This window comes from Heterocephalus glaber, unplaced genomic scaffold (genome assembly GCF_053883595.1).
Source record: "Heterocephalus glaber isolate CG9 unplaced genomic scaffold, H.glaber_assembly_v1.0 deba00001457, whole genome shotgun sequence".
In the NCBI taxonomy this organism is placed as follows: domain Eukaryota; kingdom Metazoa; phylum Chordata; class Mammalia; order Rodentia; family Bathyergidae; genus Heterocephalus; species Heterocephalus glaber.
Window position 1 is genome coordinate 24,747,530 of NW_028258305.1, and position 13,006 is coordinate 24,760,535.

A 13,006-nucleotide genomic window follows, 5' to 3' on the forward strand; every position below is an offset into this window, starting at 1 on the left:
ATTATAAAATCTTTGTTAGCATTCATCTATCCCAAAAAATGAGGCACTGAGTATGCACTTTGGTTAGATCTGCAATGTATTTATTTACACTGTCCATAAGCTGCATCGATACCACGCTGTATTTAACGTTGGGGGCTCATAGTCCAGGGCGAAGGTCCTCAACGTTTTCTGGCTAGAGTTTCTGACAGTTACGAAGACTCGTTCTTATCAGCGAGTGCGGCCGGAACTTGGTGGCTGAGCAAGAACTGTTGAATGAACATCGGAGGCGAGAGCAGTACTCTGGAAAAGGAATGCGTCTAACCTCCGGGATCTTCACAGTCAGCCCCTCTCAGAACCCTCCTTGTTCTCGCTAGTCAGCTTCCCACGAGCCCTTGCGCCAACCTGGGCGGAGTCGACCTCTGGAGATTCCACCAGGAGAAGAGTGTGGGGAGAAAGTGAATATACTCGGGTGATGGATGTAAGATGAAAAATGAACACCGTAGATAATGCAACCATCAATATAGTTTAATAAAATATGTGATGAAGCTCTTATACTCCTCACAGAAATGAGTTTTTCTATTTTGTAACAGACAGCAGCTCTCTCCCCCCCCCCACGCTCGGTGCGTCTGGCCGTTGGACTCTCCCGCGCCGGGCGACCCCGCCGTCACGTGCTCCTCCTGGCCTTCTCGCGCAGCGTGCCTCTGCTGTGGGGACTAGGGAGACATGGCCGCGCTGCTGAGACCTGCCCGCTGGCTCCTGGCTGCCGGTGTGCCCCCGCGCCTCCCGTTGTCCCTGCGTTTCCTCGCGGCCGGCCCAGGCCGGCCACGCGTTGTCTCTTGTTTGCCGGCTGCTCGTGCCCGGCCTTTTGCAGGGTGAGTGTGGGGCCCTTTCTACCAGGCTGCAGCAGGGTCATCGGACTTGGTGGGGACCAGGCCAAGGGGGACCTCGCCAAGGGGGACCTCTCCACGCTCCTCGGCGCCCCAGGGCCAAGCTTCCCAGACTCTTGGACGACGCTCTTCACCGGAGGTTTTCAGGTGACAGGGTTGAATGAGCTCCTTCGCAAGGTCATGGTTGCGGGCATGCCTTGCTTCCGGTTTGATTCCCGTCGTCTCCACCGCGGGACTGGCTTTTGCCCTGGGGGTGCCGATGGTCGTCAGTGAAGCTGAGGGGGGCTTTGAAGGATGCTCCGGGGATAGTGGCATCCTCCCACCTACGATTGACCGTCTTGGATGTTGACCCACGTGGGATCACTGCAGTACACGTCTAGTATTGAGACTTTGGGAGTTTTAGCGTTTTGGGAGGATGAGTTGGGAGTTTTGGGTGAGCCTGCGATAGTTCAGATAGTTCGACATTGGACTATAATCAGTTTGGGCTTTTGCCTGCCTTTTTTTCCTTTCTTCTTTTTTTTTTTTTTTGCGTTTTCTTGAATGGCATTTTCTTTCAGTATTTATGAAAGTGGTGTGGTTTGGGAATTGTCACAGTGGGATCTGTAAGTGACACTGAATAAGTGAACACATGGAAGGCACAATTTCTTGGGATCTGGGGGTGTAAAGGCAAGTTAAATCCTCACTGGGGATGAAACGTGTGAATAAATGTCCTCGTGGACTGAGATTCTAGGGAGATAGGTTTGGCATAGGCTTTGTCAACCTTCCTTAATCCCCTCACATCAGAATCTGATGGTGTGTAGGTTTTAGCATTGCAGAGAAACTGGTATTGGAAGACCTATAGATGAAAGTGCTTTGGGGTCTAGCATAAAGATGCGCTAATGATCTGGAATGTCAGGGAGCTGGACTGCAGGCTTCTTAGTTTATTTTCGTTGTGCCATTGAACAGATCATGTAAGATGGAGACAATAATGGTGTGTCAATATTATTGCTCAAATTTATCTGTATAAAGCACTTAATATAGGGTCGGATAGTGGTAACTGCTTTATTAGTTACTGTGATATAACTTAATTTGTGAACCAGCCTGGAAACCTAGTTTCTGCATAAAATTATATGAAGGAAATGTTTTATGATTTTTTAACAACTTAGTTGTAAATCTTTGGAATGGCCTGTGTGTAATTTGGAGTCTGCTTATATTTTTTTATTAGACCTGGACAGTTAACCCTCAGAAATCCTGCCTCTGCTTTCTTAGGACTACAGCTCTTGTTTTTCAGAGTTTATTTTGAGGAAGTTGTGCCACTTTTATTTTTCTCTAGTCCTTAATATTCTTGAGGTTAGGGAAGGGTCAGTGTTGTTTTCATTGTTGTATTTGAGAAAAACTAAATAACTAAGGAGTGAATACAGTTTAGTAGAAATGGTATTGGTCTGAGTGTTCATCAGACCTGGGTTCCATTTCCTTGCTGCATGATCTTAGACATCTTACTTAACCTGTCAAAACCTCATTTTCGTTATCTGTGAAGTAGAGGTAATCAGGCCCTTTCCCTATCTTTTTTTTTTGGTACCAGGGATCGAACTCGAGACCTTGCACCTCAGGCGGGGGAACCACTGAGCTAAGCCCCCCTTTCCCTGTCTTTATAAAGCTGGTTTCTTGTCACTCAGGACTCAATTTAAATGCCTCTTCATTGAAGCCTGACCTCAACACTCAGTCTAAAAAACTACACTACCCTGTTTTAGTTTTATCCATGACACATCTTACTATCTACTTATTCTGTTTCCTTAGTAGAAAGTAAGCTCCAAGTACTTTCTCTTGCTCACTACTGTGTGCTCAGATCTTAGCAGGCATGAAGGTATTTTTTTTTCCTAGGCTCTGAATACTTTGTGCAGCCTCCTGTCCTGCAGCATGTAAGCATGCCCACATCTTTCCCACCTGGTAGAAGATTCCCATTCTCTCTTCCTTGTCCATACTCCCCTGTCTCCTGCATTTCCTCACTTTGATTCGTTGCTCTTCTACCCACTACTACCACTGGCAAAGTTCATCTTATTTATTTATTTTGTTGTAGTTTAGAAACTAAAATGCATGTGGTTTGAGGAGCAATTGCAGAATACAGGGGAGAAGGGACAACCCATTTTCTGGTGCCCCTTCTGTGTCTCTTAGAAGCTATCGTTCTCAAATATTTCCTCTTAACAAATAAAACAAAACAAAAGGAATGCAGGGGAGAAAAAAATAAACTAAAAATTACCCTGATTCTTGAGAGAGCAATATGCTGCATATCCATCTAATCATTTATATGTATGTGAAATGTGTGTTTATTTACTTTTTACAAAGGATGTCTTAATTATCAAATCTACTTTTGTAGACTTTAACCTCTAATGCATTGCCCTGCCTCCTAATTTCACCTTCTTGTGACCCTTTTGTTGGCACTGATGGTATCATTCTTGATTTTCTTTATTAGGGTTTTTCTCACTTTGTTGCTTCTTTTTTTCTCACTTTTTTCATTTTCCTTGGGAGTGACCTCTGATTTTCAGGGCATTGACGTCACCTATCTTTCTGATGATAACATTGTTTACCCTCCTGGTATGCACTGTCTCCTAGATGTCTCCCCCTCGCTCAGGTAAGGTACTTCATACTCAGTATATCTCAACTTGGACTCAGCTTTCCTCCCAAATTTGTTCTCCCTGTGTTCCGTTTCTGTGAATGTCACTTTATCTGTTTCCCAGAAATAACCTTGGGATCTTTATGCTTGATTCCTCATTCATATCTCACTGCTGCTTCATTTACTGATTGCACAAGTGATTAAATCCTGTGAGATCTACTTCATCTGGAATCAGTACCCTGTCCTTCACCCCTCATCATCTTGCCCTAGTGTCCCTGGTAATTGATCATGTTATTTTCCTATCTGCAGCTAAGACCCAGGGTAGCTTCTGCTGGTTCCAGGGTAAGGTCCAGATGCTAGCTGAGGTACTTTATGCTAGAGTTGCCTCTGGAGCTCTACTTATTTTGTTGCTTCCCAGGCTTCCTGTGTTAGAGCAGTGCCAAACTACTCTGAGGACTTTGCAGCAGGGCTTCTCGAACTGTAATGTTTGTATATTTCCCTTTTTAATTTTTTTTGAGACTGTACATTTCTGATGTGTCTGCACATAATAAAAATGCCAGTGTTCTATGAATAAGGAAGGCTGTGAAGGGCCGTGATTCATCTTTCTGCCTTTGAATGTGACGTTCACTCTTGGGATGTGCCTCCACTTCTTCCTACCCAGATGTCTCCCTTCTCTGTTAAACTTTTCTTGACTCCTCCTCCCATTTGACTGCTTTTTGTCCTTCCTCATATCACCGAAACAGCCATTAACATTGTTACATAAGTTAACCACCAACACTCCAGACCTGGCTGTCATTTTCTAGAAGGCAGGGGCTTTGTCTTACTCTTTTTGCCCCCATGATGTCTAATTTTGTGGCATGTAGTAGGTGTCAAATGTTTGTTGAGTTAATCATTGAACATCTTAAACATTGAGAAAGGAATATTGTGAGATAAAAAGATTAAAGTGTATGTAACTCATTCATGTACTATAGTGTTTCTGCAAATTCTTTATTTCCAGATAAATCCTGAGAAGAACAGATGAGAATTATTGAATGAAATTATTAGACTTTATTAATCTCGTTTCAAAATTGAAGCATCAAAAAGTGTGTACTTCTCATGTTCTTTGGTCTTGCTCTTCGTTTTCCCATTTTAGCACTTTAAAAAACCAAATCTTTCTTTTGGCTTTTACCCTATTCTCTATGAGGAGGGCAAGGAATGAACACTTCTCATACTTTGGATTAGAAGCTGCTTGTTTATTTCTTGCATGAGATTTCAGAATAATAATCATGTGCTTCAGAGGAAAGATGAGCTTTGACTCAAATCTGTTTGGAAGCATCTAGACTGATGATTGTTCCAGAGGTGAAAATCACGTAGTACTTTATAGCAGAATGGTATGACTTCTAAAGTTGAAAAATTTTCCCTTGCTTACCTCTTATTTTAGAAAAGTCTTCTCAACAGATACGGAGACTTTTGGAGTACTTTGGGGTGGCCTGTAAGATTCCTCCTCTGCTCTCTGTGTAAGTTTATAAATCATAGAAAACTGATAGGCATCTTTATACTTGTTACACTTTATACTTGTACTTGTTATACTTGTTATATATGTGCTGTCCGTAAGAGAGGAGTATAATACTGTACTGTTGTATTTGAGAGAGAAAAGCAGTCATGCTTGTTTTGTGGTAAGGGATCCACTTGAGTTTTAGAGGACAGATGGTAATGGATATTGAGTCTTCTGAGAGTACAGAAGTCTCCAAAGACTTGGATGTTATACTTTTACCCTGTCAGGCATAGTGGAAGCTGATATTGCAAAGGCCAGTTGATTTCTTGCTACCAGGGTTGGTTAGTTGATGCTTGGAACTCTTTGGGAGGATTTTGAGGAGTTTGGGTCTTGACAAAATTTACTTAGACTACAAATGGGGATAGACAGAAACGGGGTTAACAAAAGATGATTTCCAGAACTGCTTCAGAAAGTGGCAAGAATGATGGGATAAGTGTGTTTGAAGCCAGGGTGAGTATTTTGAGGGGGGATTAATGGTAGTGTGTCTTACTGTAATAATTTTTCCAAAAAAATTAAACATTCACTGTACATTTTGATCATTCCTTGTGTGTGGGTTTTTCTTTTTTCCCTTTACTGGAGTTGGCACTCAGAGGCTCCTACCTGCTAGGCAGGCAGGCGCTCTACCAGTGAGCTGCACAGCCGGCCCCTAAGGTAGACATTTTTCTTGAGTAAAGTATCTAATGCTTAGTCCCAGTGTCTTTCCCAGTGTCACATTAGGTTAAATTGTACAGCTTGGCTTTGAATAGGCCTTTTAAAATAAGTCTTAGGATATCTGCTAATTCATTAAAAAAGAAAATGCTTTAGTAAATACTTAGATAATATTTGTTATGCTTACCTTGCCTGGTCTTTTATGTACACTTTCTCATTGTTCCCCAACCTTTGGACATTTGTACATTGTCTTCACATTTTTTGGTCAGAATTATTTATATTTAATACTTTAATTTACAATGCATTGACTTGGATTTAAACTTAATTTTGTCTTAAGGAAAAATGTTGGTTTAAAAAAGAGCTTGGTGTGATACTTATTTTTCATTATTTTAAAAAGTAATTAAAATTACTGAAATGGAAATTCTTTGCCTAAATGCTATCTACAATAATCATGCCTAGAAATGTGATAATTTGGAAGCACTACATCATCTCAGCTAATTTTCACAAGTAAAACAGAAATACATTGTGCCACAACTGCTTATAAACCTTCAACACAGTCTGATACAAATATGTATTTTGATACAAAATATGTACCTAGACCACAGTCCCAGAATCCATGATTTAGCACCGTCTTTTCTGTCTAGCCTCATCACTGATGTCCTCTGTTGTTCATTTACCTGGCCTCTTACCAGACTGTTCTCCCTTTGCCTGGAACCTTCATTCTCTGCTACCCTGATGGGTGGTCCTCTTCATCCTTAGACCAAACATTTTTATTTTTATTTTTTGGTACCCGGGGATCAAACTTGGGTCCTTGTGCTTGCTCAGCAGGCGGCAAAACCACTGAGCTAAATCCCCGGCTCCAAGACCAAACATTTAAATGTTCTCTTCCTTAAACATTTATCTAAAATAGAGCCTTGTTGTTATTTATTTATTTATTTATTTATTTATTTTGGTTATAGCCCCTTGTTAATTTTCTTCATGGTACTTAACACAGTTGGTATTTTAAAAATATGTTTAACTGATTATTACATTTACTCACTAAATAGAGACCCTAGCATAGTGCTGGGTACATAGAAAGGTGCTCAATAAATATCTTTTGAATTAAGTAAAATAATTTTTTTTTTTTTTTTTTTTGGTACTGGGGATCAGACTCAGGACCTTGCACTTGCAAAGCAGGTGCCACACCACTGAGATAAATCTCTGGCCCAAGAACTTAATTTTGTCTGTTTGTTTTGGTTTTTTGAGACAGTTAAAAAAAACCAAACTTGTAGTTCAGACTGGCCTTGAACTCACTATGTAGCCCATGCTGGCCTTGAACTCTTAGGATCCTCCTGCCTCAGCCTGCCAAGTACTGGGATTACAGGCTTGTAATCCAGTACAGGCCACCACACCCAGGCAGCCTTAAGTTGTTTTGCCCTAATCTTCTGCTCTATTTTGCCTGACCTAAGAACTTTATGTGACAGAAACAGCAACCATAGGTTCTCAAAGAGGGAATGACATGAAAAAAGATAGTTTTAGGAATGATCCATTTGGTGTTTGTGTGATGAGAAGCTGAAGCCTGAGAAACTAATGAGAAGTTTATAGTAAAAATCCGTGTACAGTGGCTCTCTCGAAATTTGCAGGTGTTAACTTCCTAGAGCACCTGCGAATTGTGAAAAACTGCAAATTTCAGATATGGTCAGGAAAATACCTTATAAATGCCTATTATCCCACTGTGGCATAACTTTTTAGTTCCCGGAGCAAATCCAGTAGTTCCACCTTCTCCAAGAGTATCTTAAACTTCTGGTGCTTAGGTTCATTGTTAGAAAGTTCAAGGCATTTTTGCGCCATCTTAGAGATCTTAGGGCTTTAAGAAGAACAAAACCAAGAACATGAGATAGCTACATGAAGTACAGCAACCTGTTAAGCTGGAATTCTGGTGCATCTGTTGGAAATGGATTATAGGGCAACAGCCAGTCAGCAGCAAGGAGAACTGAATAACTCTTTGATGGGCTACTTGCAATCTTCCCACTCCCCCAAAATTGCAGAGGGTATTTGTGGTTTCTGTGAACAGTTATTAGTTAGGTTCTAAGGAAAAATCTGGTAACTGAGGCCTCAAACAGAACCGCGAATTCTCAGGGGAATATTCTGGTTTCAGTAAGACCCTCAGAAAACAGGATTCTATAAATGAGATGTGAAGGACAAGACATTGAGTAGTGAAATAATTACCCTAAAATTTGCATTTGAGGGAACAAGGTAGTAGTGAGTAAGTAGGTAGCAGGGCAGAGGTTTGAAATGAGTACCAACCACTTTTAGGAGGAGGTCTCACCTTTTTGAATTTTTGACATGAAAGCTCAGACAGATCTTTCAGTTTATCACACAGTGGAACCAAGTGGTCATGTATGCAGGCTGGCTTTGGTATTTGCAAATCAATTGATTAATTCACAATATCATGGTAAGGAAATGCAAGTAGAATAGTTAAATTAGAGATTTCTGAGAACATAAAAGGTGAGTTTGAGATCCCTATTATTTATAAAATAGTACAACACAATAAGCTGAGACAACAGTTCTGTGGAGATCCATCTTATATTTTATGAACATTTCATAAAAATCCAAATTTCTTCCATATCTGCTGTTGGATGCTTTCCATTATCTAGTCTCATCTTCTCCATCTAGGTTTAATTTTTATCACTTTGCAAAACTTTGAGCCTTCCGTTGCAACCAGATGAGTTTGAGCACATATAAATAATTACCTGTTATTAATACTTCTATATCCATATTTCCCTTCTTTCAACTCTCATAGCTCTGAAGTGACACTTAAACTGGCTCATAGTGAGGAAGACAAAGAGTTTTAAGGACATGTATGATTACTTTGGTGTGCATTCAGGGTTAAAAAGGAATGAGTAATTTTTTTTTTTTTTTTTTTTGGTATCAGGGGTCAAACTCAGGTCCTTGCACTTTCAAGGCAGGCAAAGGCACCGCTAAGCTAAATCCCTGGCCCTTAAAAAGTTGATACCATAAAAAAATTATGGAACTTCTAAAACTCAGCAATAAGCCAGGTGTGGCGCTGCATTCCTGTAATCCTAGCACTCAGCTGAGGCAGGAGGATTATGAGTTCAAGGCCAGCCTGGGCTACATAATGAGAACCTGTCTCAGAAAACAGACAGAAACAAAAAACAACTTAAAAACAAACAGACCCAAAGACCTCAACAGTAAGAGAAATTATATCACAATTTAAAAATGGGTGGAAAATCTGAACATACTTACTTCACAGGACAATACGCAGAAAATAGGTGTGAGAAGATGCTTACCATTGTGTGTCATTAAGGAATTACAAATTAAAACAATAATGATGTACCACATTTGTTAGAATGGCTAAAACTCACAACACTGAAAATACCAAATGCTGGTGAGGATATAGAGAAACACGGACTGTACTCCAGTATTGGTAGAAAGATAAAATAGTACATCTTTTTTTCAAGATCATTTGGCAGTTAGGCTTACCAAATGAGTTCAAAATTTATGTCCCCACAAAGAGTACACAAATGTTTGTAGCAGCTTTATTTACAATTGCCCCAAACTGGAAGCAAACCAAAATGGCTTTCAATTGGCAGATGGATAAACAAATTGTGTATATCTGTACAATCTGATGTTATGCAACAATAAAAATAAATGAGCTGCTATATCATGAAAAGTCATGGAAGGAGACTGAATGTCTATTGTTAACATTAAAGAAGTCAACCCCAAAAGGCTATATACTTTATGGTACAACTATATGATCTTCTGCCTAAAAAAAAAAAAAAAAATCAGTGCGTGCCAGAGGTTCACAAGGAAAGTAAAAGGGATGACTAGGTGGAGCACAGGGCATTTTGGACATTACTCTGTCAGGTACCAAAATGGTGGGTTCGTGTCATGTTTGCCACCCTATAGAAATGTGCACACAAAGTGAACCCTAAAGTAAACAATGAACCCTAGTTAGTAATAATGTAATCAACATCAGTTCATGATTTATAATAAATATAGGATACTAATAGTAGATGTTGGTGGGGGAAACCGGAGGGAAAAGAAGGTATATGGAGGTTGTACTTTGTGTACTTTTCTGTAAACCTAAAAATGCTCTGAAAAATTCAGTCTACTTTTTAGTAAATGGTTCAGTAGTTTTTAGAAAAATGATACAAGCTTAAAATGGAAATTCTGTAGAAGTGTTTGTAATAGTGTGGTTCTTGTATCTTTTATTTTGAAATATGAACACACGTATATTAATAAAGAATAAAACAACTACCACCACCACCATCATTTTGGCTTAAAAAAAAATAAAAAGAAAAACAGCTGTTCTTAAAATGCCAGATTTTACCAGAGGAAATTGATGGGTATCTGAAATATTAGTGGTAAATGTCAGGGTCTCAGGAGGGAAACCTGAGGCATTTAACTCAAAAGTGTGAAGATGCTGTTAGGAGATTTGGATGAGATGATTATTTTTCCCTTTTGTGCTTACATTGGCTTTCGTCATTAGAATTTGGAGGCTATGTGCTCCAGCTTCTACAAGCCTGATGTAGGTTCCTACCTATATGGACCAGTGGGAATTAACCCTGGAGTTGTTTCTTTTCCTTCCTCTCATACTGTGCCCATTGTGAAGTTTTTGTTTCTCTCAAAGTGTATTAGAGTGTATTTAAACCTTAGTCAATTACTAACAGTGTGGTGATCATTAGTTTTATAAAGGTAGGACATTGTGTGCTGGGGATGTAGCTTAGTAGTGGAACATTTGCCTGGTACATACAAGGTCCTGGAATCCCCAGCAGTACTCCCCCCCCCCCCAAGTCCTATTGGATAGTGTCCTGATTTTTTCCATTGTTTTCCTATTTATTTATTTATTTATTTATTTATTTATTTATTTATTTATTTGTATAGGTGGAATCATTGATAGCCAGAGTGGTTGTTATTCCCCCTAAATCACAGTGGTAGATCATCTAGTCTACTATCAGTTGTTTACCTCATCTTGTGGCACAACTTCTGGTATAGTGTCCTTTAATGCAGCATTATAAGTTATCATTCAACTTGTATCTGGTTTTCCAGGATAGGAAAGCAGTAACTTTTTGTGTTCACTGAGACTTGAACCTGGAGCCTTCCACATGCTAAGCACACACTATACCATTGAGCTCTGCCATGGTCGTTGGAGTTTCATTTTAAAACTCCATCGACTATGGTGAGACTATGGTAAAAATGTGCACATATCAGAAAAATATGATTAACACTTTGAAGGCAGTTTCTGAATTAAGTATTTTTTACATTTTAGTTATATATAATAACAGTATATAATATTTAGGTATATTTAGTGGTTGCTGTAATTATTTGGAGTAAAAGTATAAATTTATTTAGACAGATTAGAAATGATTTTGGACTGAATGATCCTGTAAAGAAACTACATAGTTTTAAGCTTGTAATGACTATGTTATTTCAAATTAAATAAATTTACTTAAATTTTAAATACATAATAATCTTATACTCAGAAAACATCTGAAGGTACTTTTCAGAATTTTGAATATATTTTACATCTCTTGTGTCTTCTAGAGGGAAGAAAAGCTTTGTAATAAAAGTTGCTTTGTTTTCCTTTACTAACCCATTTGGGTTGAGGGTGATTTAAAACACAACATATTATTCTTAGTTTGAAATGATTTTGTGCTGAAGGTTATCAAGATACTCTTCAGTCATTCAGGGAATTAACTGTGCATACAATTGATGTGTATGATTTCCTACCAGTTCATGTGTATTTGAGTATTTTTGGTATAGATTCTAGGCATTTAGTAACTCATTCAAAACTTTGTATAAATTTTGCTCAAAAAGGTAATTTAAGGGGCTGGGATTTAGCTCAGTGGTTCCAGCCCCTGCCTCACAAGCACAAGGTCCCAAGTTCGATCCCCTGTACCAAAAAAAAAAAGTGATTTAGATAATAATTTATTTAGTCTAATTATGTTTCATTTTTCAGAGAGCTACTGAACCAAGCCAGGCTGTATGCCATTGCTGCTGAAAGAAAGAATGATCTAGAGGAGAACAGTTCTCATAGGAGAAATGCCTCTTTCCCTAGGAGGGATACTGATCAATTTAGTTGGGCTCTAATGAGATTGGATACTTCTGTCCGAAGAACGGGCCGTATCACAAAGGGACTTTTGCAAAAAGTCTTTGAGAGCACATGTCACTCAGGTATTTGAAAATTTTCTGTTCATCAAGTTAAACTTTTTAAAAGGTTGGGGGTTTTTTGGGGGTTTTTTTGAGTCAGGGTCTCAAAGTGTAGCGCAGGCTGGTCTTGAACTCACAATGGAACCTAGGCTGACCTTGAACTGTGGCAATTCTCCTGCCTCAGCCTTCCAAGTGGTGGGATTGATTACAGGTGTGTGCCACCACACCCAGTTTAAATTAAAAAGTATTTTTAAGGGATGAACATTGTAGAATATATTATTTGATACTTTCAATTTCATTAATTATGATTATGACCTCCCTGTCTATCCAACTCATTTAGGGAAAGTTTGGATATAAATGGATTATTTTGTTTTAGATGTTTATTTCAAAATCAACAAGTTTTATTTCTTTCCGTAGATTATAGAGAAAGAATTGCTTTCAGTGGTAAATTGTTTTGGAAGCTGCTAGTTTTTCATACCTTCCTCCTATAGTGTCAGCTTTCCCTAAGATGACCACATATGCCAGGATTTCCAGAAAGACTGATGATCATTATTTCCCTGTTATTTTCTATTAACTACTAAAATCAATTTGTTTCATTTATGCCTTTGATAATCTGATGGAAAGGTCCTGAGTTAGATCCCCGGTACCAAAAAAAAAAGATGGATAATCTGATGGAAACTGTTGGGCATGTCACTCCCCCCATCCCCCGCCCAGTCAACATGTAAATATACATAATTTTGCAGGCAGTTTTAAGACTCAGAAGGCTTCTTGAAGCCTAATCATAGATATTGGTCACATCAGGAAGCATAGGTATAAAATTTGATGATGAAGGGAATAACAAAGAAATACTAATTATAACTACAATTATGTACATTTAAAGACATTTTTGTCATTTTCTCTTTTTGGTTTATTCAGTTGTTCACCCACTACTAGTCAATATTAGAACATTTTCATCACCCCAAAAAGAAACCTCTGTACCCCAATCAATCTGCAGCTCCCCAACCCCAGCCTTAATCAACCACTAAGTTTTTTCTAGCCCTGAGATTTGACTATTTTGGATAGTTCATATAAATGGAGTCATAAATACGTGTTTTTGTTTTGTCTGAAAGTCAGCTTTTAGGGCCATGTATCTGGTTGTACATGTAGGAAGAAGAAAGGTTATATTATTTTGTAATTGATTATAAACCTGAATTTGAGACTCACGAGTTTTAATTA

At 38.8% G+C, this 13,006-nt stretch overlaps 1 protein-coding gene across 2 annotated transcripts in view; it reads left to right on the plus strand.

Annotated features, from left to right (window-relative positions):
* The first annotated feature begins 654 nt into the window (after positions 1-654).
* The window catches only part of Lrpprc (leucine rich pentatricopeptide repeat containing), a 112,030-nt gene continuing 99,678 nt past the window's right edge, over positions 655-13,006 (plus strand). For both annotated transcript variants that reach the window (XM_004839374.3, XM_021253809.2), the window contains exons 1-2: positions 655-851; positions 11,601-11,815. In XM_004839374.3, coding sequence (XP_004839431.1) covers positions 703-851; positions 11,601-11,815 — 364 coding nt within the window. In that variant the 5' untranslated portion in view covers positions 655-702. The remainder of the gene's footprint in view (positions 852-11,600; positions 11,816-13,006) is intronic.